Source organism: Solenopsis invicta, chromosome 6 (genome assembly GCF_016802725.1).
Source record: "Solenopsis invicta isolate M01_SB chromosome 6, UNIL_Sinv_3.0, whole genome shotgun sequence".
NCBI classification, from domain to species: Eukaryota; Metazoa; Arthropoda; class Insecta; order Hymenoptera; family Formicidae; genus Solenopsis; species Solenopsis invicta.
In genome coordinates, this window is record NC_052669.1 from 14984386 (window position 1) to 15003786 (window position 19401).

The 19401-nt window shown below is 31.1% G+C and overlaps 1 protein-coding gene and 1 long non-coding RNA gene across 7 annotated transcripts; one reads left to right on the forward strand and one right to left on the reverse strand.

The window, feature by feature from the left end:
• Window positions 1-1003: 1003 nt before the first annotated feature.
• LOC113004589 lies at window positions 1004-7571 on the forward strand. 6 transcript variants are annotated; one of them, XM_039450523.1, is made up of 10 exons: window positions 1004-1429; window positions 1859-2077; window positions 2566-2599; window positions 2669-2744; window positions 2925-3163; window positions 3232-3401; window positions 4062-4224; window positions 4317-4483; window positions 4573-4719; window positions 6765-7571. In XM_039450523.1, exons 1-10 carry the CDS (start codon window positions 1400-1402, stop codon window positions 7362-7364), a joined length of 1845 nt encoding a protein of 614 aa, XP_039306457.1. In that variant the 5' UTR covers window positions 1004-1399; the 3' UTR covers window positions 7365-7571. The 6 variants fall into 6 exon arrangements, with proteins under 6 accessions (XP_039306457.1, XP_039306458.1, XP_039306455.1 ...); XM_039450524.1 differs by having other exon boundaries at window positions 1859-2053; XM_039450521.1 differs by having other exon boundaries at window positions 2566-2744.
• Window positions 7572-11728: 4157 nt separating this feature from the next.
• LOC120358041 lies at window positions 11729-12964 on the reverse strand. The gene is made up of 2 exons (XR_005575004.1): window positions 12426-12964; window positions 11729-11765 (listed from the first exon to the last, which is right to left on the reverse strand). It is a non-coding gene; the product is annotated as an uncharacterized LOC120358041 (long non-coding RNA).
• Window positions 12965-19401: the final 6437 nt, after the last annotated feature.

The window sequence follows — 19401 nt, forward strand, 5'->3', positions numbered from 1 at the left end:
TTCCTCACTAAGGGGCTACCCGGAGACAAACATTACCGGTGCTTGAAACTGATCGGAATGAGGAGGATGGCGAAAGATAAGAACGGCGCTACATTCGAGGGGGAGTGTTAGGATTTCATCCCGCGTTTTTATCACCAGGCGACCGTAGCACCTGAACGGCGAACCATGCTGTTCGCCCTCTAAGCCTTACGCTCTCTTATATACATAAACCACACTCTGCTACTCTCGCTACACGTACTTGTACGCGCACACGATAATAAAGCTAACGTCCTAAGATCTGTATCTCGTCGTCTCAGTTGCCTGGTCCCCCGCCTATTCTCAACAAATATGATAGGAGCGTTTACTCTTTTTCAGTTAAAAAAGGATTACATTGAAAAAATTAGAAATTTTGGATAGAAAACGATAGGTATACATTTTGAACGGACAGATAGAATACGATAAACATATGATAGGATCACTTACTCTTTTTTATTCAGAACAAGATTATATTGAAAAAAATAAGAAAGTTTGTATAGAAAACGATAGGTATATTGGACGAGCAGATAGAACTTGATAGAATAATATACAATTTTTCATTCAATTAGTGATTATATTAAAAACAAAAGAAATTTTAGATAGCATTGCATAAAGTTTTCTTTAAACATTTATTATAAGATACGCAATCTTATTCGTAAAATTCTCATAAAATATGATATATAATTATTCGTAATAATCTTACAGTTTTTTATTTGTTTCGTATGTGAAATCTTTTAGTGACGTTACATTACATTTTTATCGTTAATATATTAACTCATCTACGAAAATGAACAATCAGAAACACGATAAAAATGTAAAAGAATATTTTTTACTATAAGCGCTTTTTAATTCTTTAATTTAAGATAGCATTGCATAAAGTCTTGTTGAAACATTATTATAAGATATGAAATCTTATGAAATCTTAGTAAAGTTCTCATAAAACATACACGCAGAAAATTTTTCTCGAATAATGTACAATGCTCATAATAAAATTTACTAGATTTGCATCGCACCGGTAGGATATACGCGTATTCAACCGGAAATTAATATATGACAATAGAAAAGTAATAGTTTGGTTAGATACATCTTGTAACCTAAAGGTAAATAAATTTGCCATACTAACAAGGAAATATGAAGAAAGTAAAAAAGTCCCATACTAATATGTGTATATTCGACGTTGTAGCTTGAATTGCGCGTTGTTTCTTAAGACAGTATAAGAAAAAAAAATAATCTAGAGTGGTACCTACTGTGAGCTGTATAGAAATATTCGTTGTGTATCTGGCAATAATCTATGTTCTTCATAGAAATGCGATAGTAACCGCGGACACGCGGACTGCGCACGATCGTTAATCTCGTGTATGTGAAGTGTGAAGTGAGGAGCGCAATGTATAACGATACCAGCGATAAGTACGAGGTAAGAAAAGTCTCATCCAATATTTGTTGCGTTCGGCATTGCAAATCTTAGATGCGAGCTAGCAGAGAGAGCTTGAATCACGTAATCCTTAACCAATCAAAGAACCGAGATGTGAATTGCCGAACGATTTTCGAGGTTAAAAGCACTTTCGACGCCTCGGATTTGCATTGCCGAACGCTGTATAATTAAAATTATTTTTAAGAAGATTATATGTTACAAGAATTCACATAGCACTAACTTCCAAACGCTCTTGGAATACCCTTATGACGTAAACGTTCTTTGGAGGTTAGTGCTGTGTAAGAATATCGCGTTGCACTTACACTTGGCGCGAGCAACTACCGTGTATCTTAATATATATTTTTTCTACTATTTATGTATAGTTTTTTGTTATTTTGAAATAAGTAAAATACATATAATTTTTATTTATAGCTACCAGAAGTAGTCAATTTAGATACTGCATCTTGTAGTAATGCACAAGGCTTTATTTTTCCATCGAAGCTTTCATCTTCATACCTTTGCAATGATAGTCAACTCCAACGACCCCAACCCACAACATGCATACTATTAGAGGATGCAAGTATCTCAAGTAGTGATAGTAGTGAGTTGACCGAAAAAAATGTACAAGTTAGTAATGAGAACAGTGAATCGGTACGTATATTTACACACACACACGCACGCACGCACGCACGCATGCACACACACACACATTAATATATATGTACACACAGAAAAATATCCATCGTGCAGCAAAGAAAAACAAAGAACATGATTCATATATTTGTTTTAAGTAATAGTCTTGTTCAACGAAGAATATTTTCTTAATTTCAACATACATTCAAATATATATAACATTAGCTATACATGTTTAGAACAATACCTTGATATACGTAGTAGACTTTATTTTAAATAAATGTGATACTTACGATGACCATATTATATACTTGCGAATTTTTTCGTATATCACAAAAGCTGTTGTTATATTCAAATTAATAAACAATTCTAAAACTATTGCTTAAAACAAATAAACAAACCAAGTAATTTGTTTTTCTTGGCTTTACAATGGATATTTTTCTGTATATATGCACAATTACTATATAATGTTATATTGTAATAATATTAATTTATATTAATTACAGAATTTGAAAAGGTACTTGCAAGAAACCAGCGAAGGTAAAATTATATTATCTGCATACTATAATAACAATAAAACCCTTAATTCTGTACTGCGTTCTCGATTAGTACGACTCATTATCAAAGGAGAGAAAGACAGAATATTATCAAAAATCTCAGTAGCAGACAAATTAACTAATTTTGTGTTAGTATCTTATATTAATACTTCTTATACAATAATATTATATGATATATATATATATACATATATATATATATATATATATATATATATATGTATGTATGTATATATGTGTTAAATATATTTTGTTTCTTCAAAACAAAGTTTCCCTGAGCTATTTCACAATTATTTTTTTACTTGCAGTATAACAACTTCTCGGTTTCAAAAATTAGCAGGAGACATTGTTAAAATATTTAAAGGAGAGTCTTGTTACACATATTATACGCCGTTTACATGTAAGAATGGTGTTCGTATACAGGCAAGTGGTAAGCTCTGGGAACATTATAATTATATAAAAGGAGATTTAAGAAAACAAGGAATACTCCTTCAGCGATCAATTTCCAAATCCATACAAGAGACATATGCACAGACTGAAATAGATGGTACTATCCTAATATTAATATGACATTGACCATTTTACACGTGACTGTATATAATTTTTATACTACAGAAGACAAACTGCAATGGTTATTCCACCACACAGAACCGTGGGAGCAAGTGTGTGAATATTGGAATAATACATATAGGGCTAGGAACAAGTTATTAATGCAAGACAAACTAAATGTACTTGAATATTTTAATAAGTTTCCTTGTCTTCAATTAAGCAAAGGACAACATCTGGTAAGAGTTAAAACAGGGTTATGGCCGAGTTGCCCATTTTCGTCCAGTTTTGCGACGGTTATAACCACTTCTTTAATTTTTCCTCATTTTGTAGCATCTAGACTTCTCTCGGAGACATACGCGTGATATGAGGGATGTTAAAGTTACAAATTGCATGCCAATGTCACCACGCATACTGTTCAGTGTTAGAAATGTATTATTGTCATCATTATTATCAATATTATTAATAATAAAACATTTCTAACAGTGAGCAGCACACGTGGCGACATGCGCCAAATTGACATGCAATTTGTGACTTTAACATCCCTCATATCACGCGTATGTCTCCGAGAGGAGTCTAGATGCTACAAAATGAGGAGAAATGAAAGGAATGGGGATGGTCGTCGCTGAAATGGACAAAAATGAGCAACTCGGCCATAGGCCTACGTTAAAGTATCGATATAGAGCAAAACGTTATCTATAAAACTATTTTTGTTATATAATTCTGTAAAATTATTTTTTTGCGATTATATTATTATAATTAACTTCATTTTGAGACACGTATATTTGTTACTTGACTCTCTTTCTTTCTATCTGTTACATTTGCACGCACGCACGCACGCACACGCACGCACGCACGCACATACATACGCGCTAATAACCTTATTACAAAATTTCTAGCTCGTAGAAGACTTTAACAGACAGTATCCCGAAAAAGAATCGATATTTCCTAAAAGGTGGAATATTATTAAAAAAGTTATTATTGACCAACTACAGCAATTGAATAAACGCCTCAGTGTTTCAGATACAGCTCTTATATCTATTTTACCAGCAATATCTTCTAGTATAGACATTTTACCATTGCATTAAAATTGTATTATTAAAATGTTCGTGTTTAATTAGTGGATTAGTTATAAATTTTTCTTTTTTTAATAGATAAACAAGATGCGGTAATTTTTTATTTACTTCCGATTCTTATCGAATCTCGTAGAGCAGGAGGTTATAAAAGGAAAAGAAATACGAACTGTGAGCAGGATAGTGAAAACAGCATCAGAAAGTTAACGTTACAAGAATGTAGAGATGCGTTTATGTTACATGTGCAGGTATTTAAATAAAAAAATAAAATATATATAAATATTAAATCTTTTATGAGTATGAATAGTATTTTAGTTCGAATTACTACTTTATATAGACTGTTGCTGATTTGGATCGTGCTTTATATGATTTGAAGAGAAGACTGCAAAGAAACAAAGATACTTTTCAACCGACACCTCTTATAGTTGGACCTTTAGTAAACATCGAATCATCATACGTGATTGTAAACGACCAAAAGTTTAAGGTGGATTCATGTTTGCAAGCTATTGAATTAACTTTCAAGATATTCTTTGCTGTTGATTGCAAGTATCCAACATATGCAGAAACGTTTTGGATATTTTTACAAAAATCTGGTTTCGATATTCACTTACAAGAGAAATGTAACAACTCATTAAACGTTTTGTTAGGTCGCGTTAACGCAGAAATGGAGCGTTTAGTTGCAACATAATTTTTCCGAACATAAATATCATTTCATGTGCAATCGTTAATAAGATGTTTCGGTGCTATATTTGTAGTACATTTTTATGTTTCGATAATAAGTCGCTTCTAAATCATTACAAAGAATTCCATCCTTTATTAAAAATATATAGATGTAACGATAATAATTGCAGCAGATCTTTTGCTATATTTGATTCTTTTAAGAAACATAGATATAACAAACATTTATCAGAGACTAATATTACATATAATAACCAAACTATAAAACAATATGATCAAAACGCGGATTTTATAGATGCAATAGATAAAGTCTTAACGGTGGGAACAAATCAACGTATACAACATTATGAAGATAAAAAATGTGAAAATGTGGAGTATATAATAGATCCCATACAAATTAAGTCTGATTCTGATATTGAAACTGATTTAGAAGACGATTTATTTTTCGACATTCCACAAAACGATGGCCACACTAGTGAAGCGACAAACGTAAAATTTGAGGAACATAAAGAAATTATTAATTTCACAAGTAAATTATACACTTATTTAGACGTACCTCGTGTTAGGATAAATGATATTGTGAGAAGTACAGGAAATCTCATCGACAATTATTTACTTTTACTAGAAAAACATTTATTAAATCGACTTGAAACTTTTAATTTAAGTTTAGATTCAATATCTGCTATTAAAGAAGTATTCGCAGATTTTAGTGATCCTTTCACGGATTGTAAAAGCGAATGGCGTTTTTTTAAATTGTTAAAATGCTATGATACATTTATACTTCCTGAACAATATTTAATCGGAGAAAGAGAAGAATTCTGAGAAAAGAATGGCGTAAATATTATTCAAAGTATTTCAGTGTATGCACAGTTTATTCCTCTTCGCAAAGTTTTTCAAAAAATATTTGAAATCCCAAATCTTTTTGACGAAACATTAAGATATTACCAATCGCTGAGATCAAATAACAATATTATAGAAAATTTTGTTCAGGGATCTCTTTGGGAAAAGATAAGTTCGCATTTCATAGGAAAGATTGTTTATCCTATTTTTTTATTTTTTGATGATTATGAGAATAATAATGTGTTAGGCTCTCATAGAGGCTTATCTAAGTGTGGCGCAGTTTATGTAACTATACCATGTTTACCTCCTTACATGCAATCAAAGTTAGAGAATATCTTTCTGTTCCTTTTATTTAACTCACTTGATTGACAAATGTTTGGCAATAGAAGTGTTTTTCAAAAAGCAATTGACGAGTTGCATTACCTACAAACAGAAGGTATAACAATTAAACATAAAGATGGAAACAAGCAAGTATATTTTGTTTTTTCTTTAGTCGTGGGAGACAATTTGGGTGTTCATTCTATTTTTGGTTTCGTGGAAAGTTTCAATGCTACATTTTTTTGTCGATTCTGTCTAATTAATAGAAAATGTATTTGTGATTTCTTAAATGAACGTATGTGCATTCTCTGTAATGTAGATAATTATACTTCACTTTTGGCATTAAAGGATGTGAGTAAATCTGGTATAGTTAGTCAGTGTGTGTTCAATGATTTAGATTATTTTCACGTTACAAAAAATTTAGGTGTAGATGTTATGCATGACATTTTAGAAGGTGTATGCAGATACGATTTGGCGTTATTTCTAAATTATTTTATTGCTAAGAAATACTTAACTTTAATAGATGTTAATACTAGAATAAGATCATTTCGATACAGTCACAAACATAATATTAATAAACCTGTGGAAATCACAGAACAAAACTTAAAAAATAAAGCAATCATAATGAGTTCTGCCGAAATGTTGTTATTAGTAAGGCATTTTTGTTTAATTATCGGCTCTTTTATTCCACAGGAAGACGAATGTTGGCAGCTTGTTATTCTTTTAAAGCAAATAATCGACATTACAACTAGTTCAAGAGTTCATTGTGAAACGTATCATTTATTAGACACTATTATTAATGAATATTTAACTTTATTAAATAACCAATTCCCAGGCAAGATAAAACCGAAACATCACTTTTTAATTCATTATGCTCGAATAATGAAGCTTGTCGGTGTATTATGGAAAACTAATTGTATGCGATACGAAGGTAAACATAAAGAAGGAAAAAAAACATCCCAAGCTACAAATAGTCGAGCAAATATTTCAACAATAGCTATAAAACACCAACTGCTTTTAAACTACAGGTTGCAATATAATATTTCATCCTGCCATTTGTTAACTCTTGGACCAGTTGCCCAAAAGAATGTACGCGAAATACCTTTTGTTAATAATTGTACTCGTATTACACCTTTTCAAGTAGAATTTAACATATTAATTGCTAAGTGGATATGTTACAACAATAATATTATTAACAAAAGAGCCATTATCGTTACATTCAACGAAGAAGGAGTAGATTTTTATTTTGTGCACACTATTATTATTAATAAAGAACAAAATTTGTTATTTTAACTAAAAGAATGTTACAGTGCTATCTAGATGAACATGTACAATCCTACAAAATTTATGATAATACTTGTTTTGAGTGGGTTTATTTAACTAAGAAGAATTTATTTAATTCTGTTGTAACACATTGCGTTAGGCTTAGTGAAAGCGAAATTTATATTGTTAAAAAATGGTTTTAAAGAAATACCAAATAAATGAAATTATCATTGAAAAGTGTGTATTTATATTTATATATATATAAGTATTTATATATATATAATTTAATTATCCTCAGTATTTTTATTGCCATTAAGGCAATTATACATATTGCAACATAGTATGGAGAGAAGACATATTTAGTATGGTAATTTTTCTTTTACGTGCATTCTACGTATGGTAAAACGCGCTCTCGAAAAAGTCCCATACTTGATAGAAATATATATTTCTGCGTATAGTTTTATTCTTTGCTCTCTAAATTTCCTATACTTTCTTGAAATCTTTTGCATATTATGACTATATCCTAGCCGTGCAAGATTAGTATGGTATTTACTTTCTTCGTGTATGCTTGTATTTTCGAGAAAAATTTTCTGCGTGTAATTCACAATTATTTGTAACAGTCTTATAGATTTTTATTTCTACGATATGTGAAATATTCTAGCAATATTACATTGAATTTCTACCGTTGAAACATTAAGCCACTTATGAAAATCAGGAATCAAAAAAACGATTGAAATGGATAAGAATCTTTTTAAATACAAGAGCTTTTTAATTCTTTAATTTCGGATAGTTTTCCATAGAGTCTTGTTGAAACATTATTATAAGATATGAAATCCTATTATTAATAAAGTTCTCATAAAACATAATGCACAATTATTTGTAACAGTCTCATAGATTTTTATTTGTACGATATGTGAAATATTCTAGCAATATTACATTGAATTTCTACCGTTAAAATATTAAGCCACTTATGAAAATCAGGAATCAGAAACACGATTAAAAAGGAAAAGAAATTTTTCTTTCGTTTTCTATCTGACATTTTAAGCAGGGAAGAGTCTAATATTATAAATTATTAATTCTGTTACAATTTGTTAAGTAATGAGAGATATGCATGATGTAAACAATCAGTATCTGTTTGCAAATTAAGGCTGTTATTTTGTGATTATATGTGTAACATTTCTGATGTTAGTCGCCTGTCCAAAAAACGCTCATCTAAGATTTTTATGTTCTCCTAATCAAAGTCATGGTTAAAATTCAGTCTGTGTTCGCTGATTACGTAGTGACTGTTGGTATTCCACTTAATATGGTTACGATGTTCAATGATTCTTGTTTTCAATTTTTCAAGAACAAAAAATACATCACAGAGTCTACTTATAAAAAGGTGTTTTGCAGCGATGGCAATCTCCCGAGGGCGTATGGTCTCTTGAAAGTTCACAAACCTGGTGTGCCACATAGAATAATCTCATCTATCGACAGCCCTCTTTATGATTTAGCCACGTTGTTACACGAAATTATCTCGAAAAACAGGCATTCAAAAATTAAACTTGAAATGTAATGCAACAAAAGTTTATTTTACTTTTTTATTTAATATATTAACTTAAATACTACATTGTTGTACGGCTAACATACGAGGCGAGCCTAAGCTCGCGGACACCAGGAAATTCGAAGTCCGGTGGAAGAAGTTCAGAATGATAGAGTCTACTTGGCTTCAGATAATAGATGTATTTGCACTCACAGTCGATCACAACGTAGGTACACTTAATGTAGTTGCGGATACGACGCGACACCCGGTTGCTCGCACGACTTCACAGATTATTCTCCGTCGTTTGGTCGTTTGCGCGCTCCTTTTGTACAAGGATGATTGCGTTAAGCCGTTGCTTGGCGCAATCGTTCGTCAACATTTTCGTGACGGTTAGTCCAAGTAGTCCACGGGTTTTCGGGATTTTGGGCTCCGTGTTGCGAAAATGCTTTACATTCGTGGCCTGATAACCTCATTTGGTTGTCATGCTTTGCGTATTTCTTAATTTTAACATTTATGTGGCCTGGTAACCTTATTCGGTTGCCATGCCTTACGTTATTGCTAGGCTATAACAACATATTTATATATACATTACTTAATTTTATTTTAATAGACATACTAAACATAATTATATAACATTAAAAAATAAAATATTCTTGTAAATAGGACAAGTTATTGAATTGTATTCTTATATATCATTATTTTAACATGAATATATAATATTTTAATTTTTTAATCATAAACATAACATAAATATAATACTAATATAAAAATTAATATGATTTTTATATTAATACATTAATACCAGTTATTTAGAATCCAATGCAAGCGGCAAGAATTAAGTACACCCTGATAGACAAATGACCGTAATTAGATGACATTTTGCTGTCACTTATTCCGCATTCAATTTCATCACATTAGAACCAAGGTGTTTCTACAAACTGTCTATTGTTCTGACGTCATTAAAATCTTTATTTAAATTCAACAAATTACCAGCAAATTGTTATCATGCGTGCACTACATTCAACTGATGTATTTGATATCAAAATGTCAGCAAGTCATCATCATACATGATATCTACACGTGAAGCTTTGTTGTCGGCAATTTGATTACTACCTTAGTAGGTTTTCACTAATTTTCTGCAAGACTGCAGTAAATCTTGCAGCAGATTCTTGAAAGATTCTGCCAACAGAACGTTATGATCTGCTTTCTCATTATACTCAATTCTTCTGAAAGATTATTTTGCAGTTAAATTCTTGCAAGAAATTTGTATATATCTGTTGCAATATTTGCAAAATTCTTTCACTAGAATATTAATATAGTCTTAAGATGCTTTCCTGTCGAAAATAGGCGATTAAAACCGATTAAAAGAAAAGTAATCCAAATCAATCAGAATTTCTGCACCAAAAATATAAAATTTTATGTGGAACAGTGTTCCATACACACGTCATGTTTTAAAAGAAAAAAAGAGAGTATTTTCCTCGATGTTACAACATGTAGCTCTTAAAGACTCACTAAAGTATGAACCTTGGTATGAATCGGGGAGTCGGCCGCGGTGGCGCCTAAATATAATGCCTGTGGCCGCACTTGACTCACGAGAAGATCTCCGCGGCGAGGCCTCCTAGCAGTGGCTCCAGCACTCACTTGTTCGCGTGGGGTCTTACACACTGTCATGTCACCAAATTGTCGATAATAAGCTGCAATTTAAAATTTTTAACAATATTTATCAAATATTCTACTTTTTATATTAAACTTTTGGTAATTGTGCACAATAAGGGACCCACCTCCAATCATATTGACCTTGACATATGTTATAGAGGCAAGGATACTGAACAACTTTTCCTTGTAAACTAATTGGCGCTCTTGTCTAGTTTTCTTCGATATACTTAGAGAAAGAAAAAACAGTTTTTCTTAATTATTTTAGAAAATATTTATTTTACAAAAATATGTGTCAAACAAAAAATGAAGCTTGTAATAAGTTCCATAAAAAAGGTTATATACATATTTTACCTAACTTTAATACTGTAGTTGTTATAGTAGAAAAACTGTTTTAAAATAATTTTTTTTTATTTTGAGTAGTTTTGCGTAAAATGTAAATGTTTGGGCAGGGGAGGGTCTCCGCCCCTCCCCCGCACCCCTTCCCCGTATTTTTTCTAACCTAGCCTAACCTAATACTATTTTAGTTGTAATTTGGCCAAGGATATCTAATTGATCATGCTGCGATATTAGATTTGAAATTATAGCTCACCCTCTCCCGCACCCACCACGTCATTAGTAGACCGACTGAGACGGTCCCACGGGGTGAGTTAGGTTAGAAAAAATACGAGGAGGGGTGGCAGGGGGAGGGGCGGAGCCCACGCGTTCTCTGTACGACATGTAAAAATTTGAATTTGTCAGAGTTTTTTTAAAATGCTTCTTTGATTATAACTCCCAAAGTATTGGAGTTAAGTAAAATATGTATAAAACCTTATTTATAAAGCTTATCACAAGATTAATTCTTTGTTTATCACGTTTTTTTATAAAATGAATATTTTCTGAAGTAATTAAGAAAAACTGTTTTTTCTTTCTTTAAGTATATCTCGAAAACTAGACGAAGGCGCCAATTAGTTTATTAAAAAAGTTGTTCCGTATCCTTGCCTCTATAACATATATCAATGTCAACATGATTGGAGATGGGTCCCCTATTATGCACAATTACCAAACTTTTGATATACGTGCCATCATTTTGTTGACATATTGCTGTTATTATGACATATACGAATGCAAACTCATGACGAGCCGACAGTTTGCTGTCAACATGATATATTATTATTAATAAACGTTTGCTCTTAACATTTCATTAACTGGTGTTAGGTTTTTTCTCTCCTGTTGCTGACTCAGTTTTACGTTAAATTCTGTAGCCAACAAATTGCCTGCAAATTTACAATAATACATGCAATGTATTAATTTGCCCGATGTGTTGAATTTAGTTTGTTTATCTGGGTAGTTGTAGTATTATTGAGAAACATGAATATTCATATTAATAGACGAAATAAGTCCATATATGAAAAAAATTCGATCTACATCCCAATGAACAAACAATAGTCTTTAATTGTTTTCTTAATAAAAATTTTTTCATATTTAATTTAATTATTGTATTATATTGATATATATTTTCTAATTGCATTTTATGTAAACAAATAACAGAAAAGTAATTCTAGATGCTATTCTGCATTTGCAAAATTAGTAAAAAAAACTATAATTTTATATTTGTTTATATAAATACTGTGCTTTAATTATACATATTTCATTTTTTCAATAACGTATATTGACCTGATCTACCAGTAATATATACATATCAGCATAAGATGTTTACAGGTCATCATGAGGAATCAGTTCGCAGCAATCACGGAGGTCAAACAACGTTCACCGGAGTCGCGACTTGGATGGGTGCCCGCTTGGAAATTTTCAAAAAAATATTCCCGAGATTTTTTTTGCAAAAAATGTCTTTTAAAATGTTACACAAATATTGTTTTGTTCATTGGAATTATGTAGTGTAATAATATTTATGTGAATATTGTTACAAATGTTACTTTTAATTTATCATTCTGTTAATGTTTCTTTTAATGTTATCTGCGTGTCTACGTATTTCTTTTATCTTTTGTTCTATGACTGTAGTACGTGCGTACGCCACGCCGGACCCTGTCGAGTCTATTTTATAGTTTATGTTTATGCACACTTTTGTTTTTCTTCCGGCTTCTCACGCAACACAAGGACAGAGAGGAACCTGAGAGCGGTCATGCTTCGATTTTAGGTGCGACTTTATTTTGAGAGGGCCTCTGTGATTCACGAAAAATGGACCTTGAACTAAGTAGCCAAGGTCCATTTTCCACGTCGGTAATGTCTACGTTTTCGTGGTTCTCAGCAGCGCTATGTCGATATTACGGTTCCCCTCCGTGCTATGTGCAGGAGTGAGAGATGCGTTAGTTAGATAAAGACGGACAATCGGTCTCTGTCCGTCGTCTGTTTAGACCATCGGTTCGAGAGAGAAAGCATCATGGTGGCAAACACGGAGCGAGCGGCGATGTTATCTCTACGGATACCTTCCTCTCCACTCCCCTCTCGCCAATCTCGTTTTCCGCGCTACGTTTTGGCCGTAAAATTCAGAGAGAGGATTTCGGACGATTTCTGGACAGGGACGTAGAGAGGCCAGAAAGCGCCCACTTTTTATACATGTCTTATATTTTGTTATAATGGCATATGCGTACAATTCTTACACAAAATAATTGTAATCATAATGAATCAAACAAGTTTATACATTATATATGTACATATATATATATATATTTTTTTTTTTTTTTCATTTAAAAAAACTTATACATTTTCCTTTAGGTATCCATTGCTTTAAAAATTCATTTTCTGTGAATTGCTGTCTATTTAAGATAAAACTATGTAAAAATGTATACATCTAGAAACGTAAGAATATCACGAATAATTTCACTTTGAACAAATTATTCATAAGTCTTACATTTTCACATATGTAAAAATATTTAATTTTATTTATATGATATACGCAGTAATTTTTTGGAAATGTTTTTTTAAGGCAAATGATAACAAATATATATAAACCCGTGTGATTTTTACAATTATTTTATGTAAAGTTGCACATTTTGATTTGAAAAAAAAAAATTCATTGACTTCGTCGTCCAAGTGATGACGTATTTTGTCTATCTTTTCGTACGACGACAGGTGAAAAATCATCAGCTTTGATCACCGCGTGGTCTCTCCTTGTCAGTACCCGCAGTGTACAATATGTAATGTAATTAAAAAATTATTTTTATTATAATCATATGTATACACACGCGCGCGCGCGCGCGTGTGTGTGTGTGTGTGTGTGTGTATGTGGCCAGAATCCAGTGTCATCTCTTCATAATCACGATACAGCAAGACAGAGAGTAAACGAAAAAGGATAGACGCTAACGTGCCTGAATTGGAAGCTCTATGCTTTTTTGTTTACTTTCCGTCACGCTACCGCGGCGACGGACAAGTGCTTTGACTCGCGAGCATTATACACGTACAAGTTTGCCAGGTTTTCGGCAAGCTTTTGTGTGTATAATGTTTGCGGTTGTTCCTGTAATTTAAAAATCTGAATTGTTATACTAATCTACTTAGAAAACAATAAAAAATTTATTTTAAAAATATAATATTTATTTTATTACGTTGTACTTTACATAAAATTATAGAATAAAAGATAGGATGTAAGGTGTAGGTTGTACATAAGCGTATAGAATAAAATAGAATATAGAATACAGAATACAGAATACAGAATAGATATAAGTACAAATAGATATCTAAGTATAGAGCTAAAAGTGTTAGAAATAAAAATAAATAAATAAGTTCCTTTCTACATATATTTATTTTTTATTGTAACGTTTATTTTTACATAATTTTAATCTCTTTCTCTTCAAAAATGTTTCTTTTTTTCTTTTTAAAAGTAAAGTTACAATTCATCTTGAATTTGCAATTATAAATATTCATGTTTTTATTTATACTCGCTCATTATCATTAGTATACCATAGTATACACACCATTAGTATACGCACCTTGTATACAAAGTATAAAGTACATATTAACATGCAATAAAATATATATAGAAAATATTCTTTTACATTCATCTTTAAAAAAAAAATTCTTTGTGTCACACACAGCACACACACATACACACAAACACACGGCACGTGTATGATGCACAAATTGAAATTAATATAGTTACGATTTAATTGTAATAATATTCATTTAATTGTAATAATTTACATAATTCGTCATAAAACTGATATACACACATGCGAATTAAATTATGTTTGCATCATACTCGTACATGAGAATCTTAGCAGCTTAAATAGCTGAGCCCCTTCACCACGTCAAGGTGATTCTCATGAAGGGGAAAAAATGGGAAGCAACATCAGCTAGAAATTAAATTTGTATTTTCTTTAAAATATAAAAATAGAGAAAAAAGACGTAAGAAGTTAGAAAGAGCGTACCCCTCTCTTGGTTTGTCAAATATAACCTATATATCTATTTTCAACGTAGAACGCATGTTTACAGAAATACGAATTTCTTTAAAATCATAAAATTCTACTTAATGTTGGTATTTTTGTTATTAAGCATGTTATAAAGATCGCAATCACAATTGAAATAATTGCATAAATCTTAGATTAGCAGATGTTATCACAGAGAAGTTTACTATGTAAACTTCTTTGAAATAACTGATAAATATATCAGTTTTTTGTGTTTGTTTTTCTGAAATATTTTGTATATTTAATACACATGTGTATTAAAATATTTTTGTATCTTATTATTAAATACTGTGATTTGTAAAAATCACGGTATATAATATATGTATATACGTAATACATACATATCAACATATTAACATATGTATGTACTTGTATGTATAATTTATTACCAACATAGAATGTATTTAATGTATTTCCTTTCATTCTTTTTTACTTTGCGTCTTGCATTACATCATTAGTAATAAGTAAATGTATGATTTTACAATTTCGTAGCATGATCACATTAATCTTTTATTTGTCCTGTGATAACATCTGCTAATCTAAGATTTATGCAATTATTTCAATTGTGATTGCGATCTTTATAACATGCTTAATAACAAAAATACCAATATTAAGTAGAATTTTATGATTTTAAAGAAATTCGTATTTCTGTAAACATGCGTTCTACGTTGAAAATAGATATATAGGTTATATTTGACAAACCAAGAGAGGGGTACGCTCTTTCTAACTTCTTACGTCTTTTTTCTCTATTTTTATATTTTAAAGAAAATACAAATTTAATTTCTAGCTGATGTTGCTTCCCATTTTTTCCCCTTCATGAGAATCACCTTGACGTGGTGAAGGGGTTCAGCTATTTAAGCTGCTAAGATTCTCATGTACGAGTATGATGCAAACATAATTTAATTCGCATGTGTGTATATCAGTTTTATGACGAATTATGTAAATTATTACAATTAAATGAATATTATTACAATTAAATCGTAACTATATTAATTTCAATTTGTGCATCATACACGTGCCGTGTGTTTGTGTGTATGTGTGTGTGCTGTGTGTGACACAAAGAATTTTTTTTTTAAAGATGAATGTAAAAGAATATTTTCTATATATATTTTATTGCATGTTAATATGTACTTTATACTTTGTATACAAGGTGCGTATACTAATGGTGTGTATACTAATGATAATGAGCGAGTATAAATAAAAACATGAATATTTATAATTGCAAATTCAAGATGAATTGTAACTTTACTTTTAAAAAGAAAAAAAGAAACATTTTTGAAGAGAAAGAGATTAAAATTATGTAAAAATAAACGTTACAATAAAAAATAAATATATGTAGAAAGGAACTTATTTATTTATTTTTATTTCTAACACTTTTAGCTCTATACTTAGATATCTATTTGTACTTATATCTATTCTGTATTCTGTATTCTGTATTCTATATTCTATTTTATTCTATACGCTTATGTACAACCTACACCTTACATCCTATCTTTTATTCTATAATTTTATGTAAAGTACAACGTAATAAAATAAATATTATATTTTTAAAATAAATTTTTTATTGTTTTCTAAGTAGATTAGTATAACAATTCAGATTTTTAAATTACAGGAACAACCGCAAACATTATACACACAAAAGCTTGCCGAAAACCTGGCAAACTTGTACGTGTATAATGCTCGCGAGTCAAAGCACTTGTCCGTCGCCGCGGTAGCGTGACGGAAAGTAAACAAAAAAGCATAGAGCTTCCAATTCAGGCACGTTAGCGTCTATCCTTTTTCGTTTACTCTCTGTCTTGCTGTATCGTGATTATGAAGAGATGACACTGGATTCTGGCCACATAGACACACACACACACACACGCGCGCGCGCGCGCGCGTGTGTATACATATGATTATAATAAAAATAATTTTTTAATTACATTACATATTGTACACTGCGAGTACTGACAAGGAGAGACCACGCGGTGATCAAAGCTGATGATTTTTCACCTGTCGTCGTACGAAAAGATAGACAAAATACGTCATCACTTGGACGACGAAGTCAATGAATTCTTTTTTTTCAAATCAAAATGTGCAACTTTACATAAAATAATTGTAAAAATCACACGGGTTTATATATATTTGTTATCATTTGCCTTAAAAAAACATTTCCAAAAAATTACTGCGTATATCATATAAATAAAATTAAATATTTTTACATATGTGAAAATGTAAGACTTATGAATAATTTGTTCAAAGTGAAATTATTCGTGATATTCTTACGTTTCTAGATGTATACATTTTTACATAGTTTTATCTTAAATAGACAGCAATTCACAGAAAATGAATTTTTAAAGCAATGGATACCTAAAGGAAAATGTATAAGTTTTTTTAAATGAAAAAAAAAAAAATATATATATATATATATGTACATATATAATGTATAAACTTGTTTGATTCATTATGATTACAATTATTTTGTGTAAGAATTGTACGCATATGCCATTATAACAAAATATAAGACATGTATAAAAAGTGGGCGCTTTCTGGCCTCTCTACGTCCCTGTCCAGAAATCGTCCGAAATCCTCTCTCTGAATTTTACGGCCAAAACGTAGCGCGGAAAACGAGATTGGCGAGAGGGGAGTGGAGAGGAAGGTATCCGTAGAGATAACATCGCCGCTCGCTCCGTGTTTGCCACCATGATGACTTCTTACGGATGAGCGCCATTTGTAATAGTTAGCCTAACCTGACTTTTCATGTATTTTCGTAGAGTTCGGTGTTTTTACCCGAATATTTAAATATTTATTTATTTGTAAACCAAATGTAGAAATAGCGTGTTGGATTCGAGGATCGTACCACGAAAGGTGGAAAAAGTGGTACTTTGGCAAAAAAAATCTTTTTACAGCTTTTACTGTAAGTAACATGGAATAATAATTTGTGAAAATGTTCTATGTTTTTTAAGTTTATGTTGTTACTCAAGTTTATGTTGTTACATAAGTTTATGTTAATTTATGCATCTGTTAATGTATATGATGGTGATAAATAAAAAGGTACCCTGCCTGCACCAAACGTAACAAGCACGTCGCTGTGACGTGCTAACTCGTCGCATGTTACGTCTCAGCGACGTCTCAACTAGTGTTCGAAACGTAATTGAGACGTCGCTGAGACGTAACTAACATCCCCATTTCTGGTGACAGCGACGTTGTAATGACGTGTATTTTGTGACTTATGCACTAATTGTAAAAATTATCGACCAATTTTGAAAAATTAAGATTGGTTTTTACTGCATTATGTACGTGAAATACTTGCTAGATAAAATGTATAATAGTTTTACACTGAGAGAAGAGAATGATTGCAATTACCATAATTCAACTTTAATTTATAGTGGTTTTCGGTGCAAACTATAAATTATAGTAATTCTGAATTATAATATTCTGCATTTTATGTATAGTTACATCTATTATGTTTATATGGTTCCAAATATTAGAAGTTTAAAAAAGTTTTAATCATATAGTAATTAAATTAAAACGTCTTCCACTTGATTTCATTTTTAAGGGAATTCATCAGAAAAATTATTCTACTATAATAGAACATTGGTGAAAAATCTCATAATGCTCCGCCTTTTATACCATGTACGTGTTTCCTTTCTTATGAGAAAACGCCATAACAGCCATCTAGTGACGGTTTTGTGTACTACTATACGCAGAGCAAAAAGTATTTGTGATTTATAATTTACAAATTACTTTACTCGATACACACATTAACCCTTTATACATATAATTGTCAAAATCTCCGCAATGACAGTAGCACATACAGTAAGTGCAGCGGAAGAACCAATCAGCATTACGGAAAAGCGTCAACAATAAACTTCGAGAGATGCGACTATCAATTTAACATGGACTTTTTTAGATAGGATTTTCTAAAAGTAAGACCTAAATCTAAATATAATGTTGAAGCGCGTAATTCTGATACAGATTTTTTATCTTTGCATAAATCTCTTTTACTTTGTTTAAAAGACAATTAAGCAGCAAATGCTAATTCCTTGCATGTTCTTATTGTAATTAAATCTGCTACCTTTTGCTTTTTTGTTATTACAATTGCTTCCTCAAAAGATTTCTGGGGTCTTCCACGTTGCTTTTTGCTAGACTCCGCTTGATTATTTTGAAAATCTTTAAAACAGTTTGTGTCTAATTTGTTACTTTTATTAAGCCAAGCTTTGTGCTTTTCTAAAAATTTGTTATAGGATCTATTGCATTTATCCCATTTTCTTTAAATTTCAAGGCAAAGCAATCTTGCAGATTTCAAAATGCTTTTTAAATATTTTTTGAAAAGTTATGAAAATTAAGGACATCCAGAATATATTTATATACAGCTGTCAACTTCTGTTCTTTAATCTCATTTCTCCAAACTTTGAGAATGTCATAATTTAACATTTTTCTGGTCGGGATCGAAAGGTCGTGGATCGGAAAAAAGGTGAATATCTTCTGAAAAAGCAGTCAGGAGCAACAT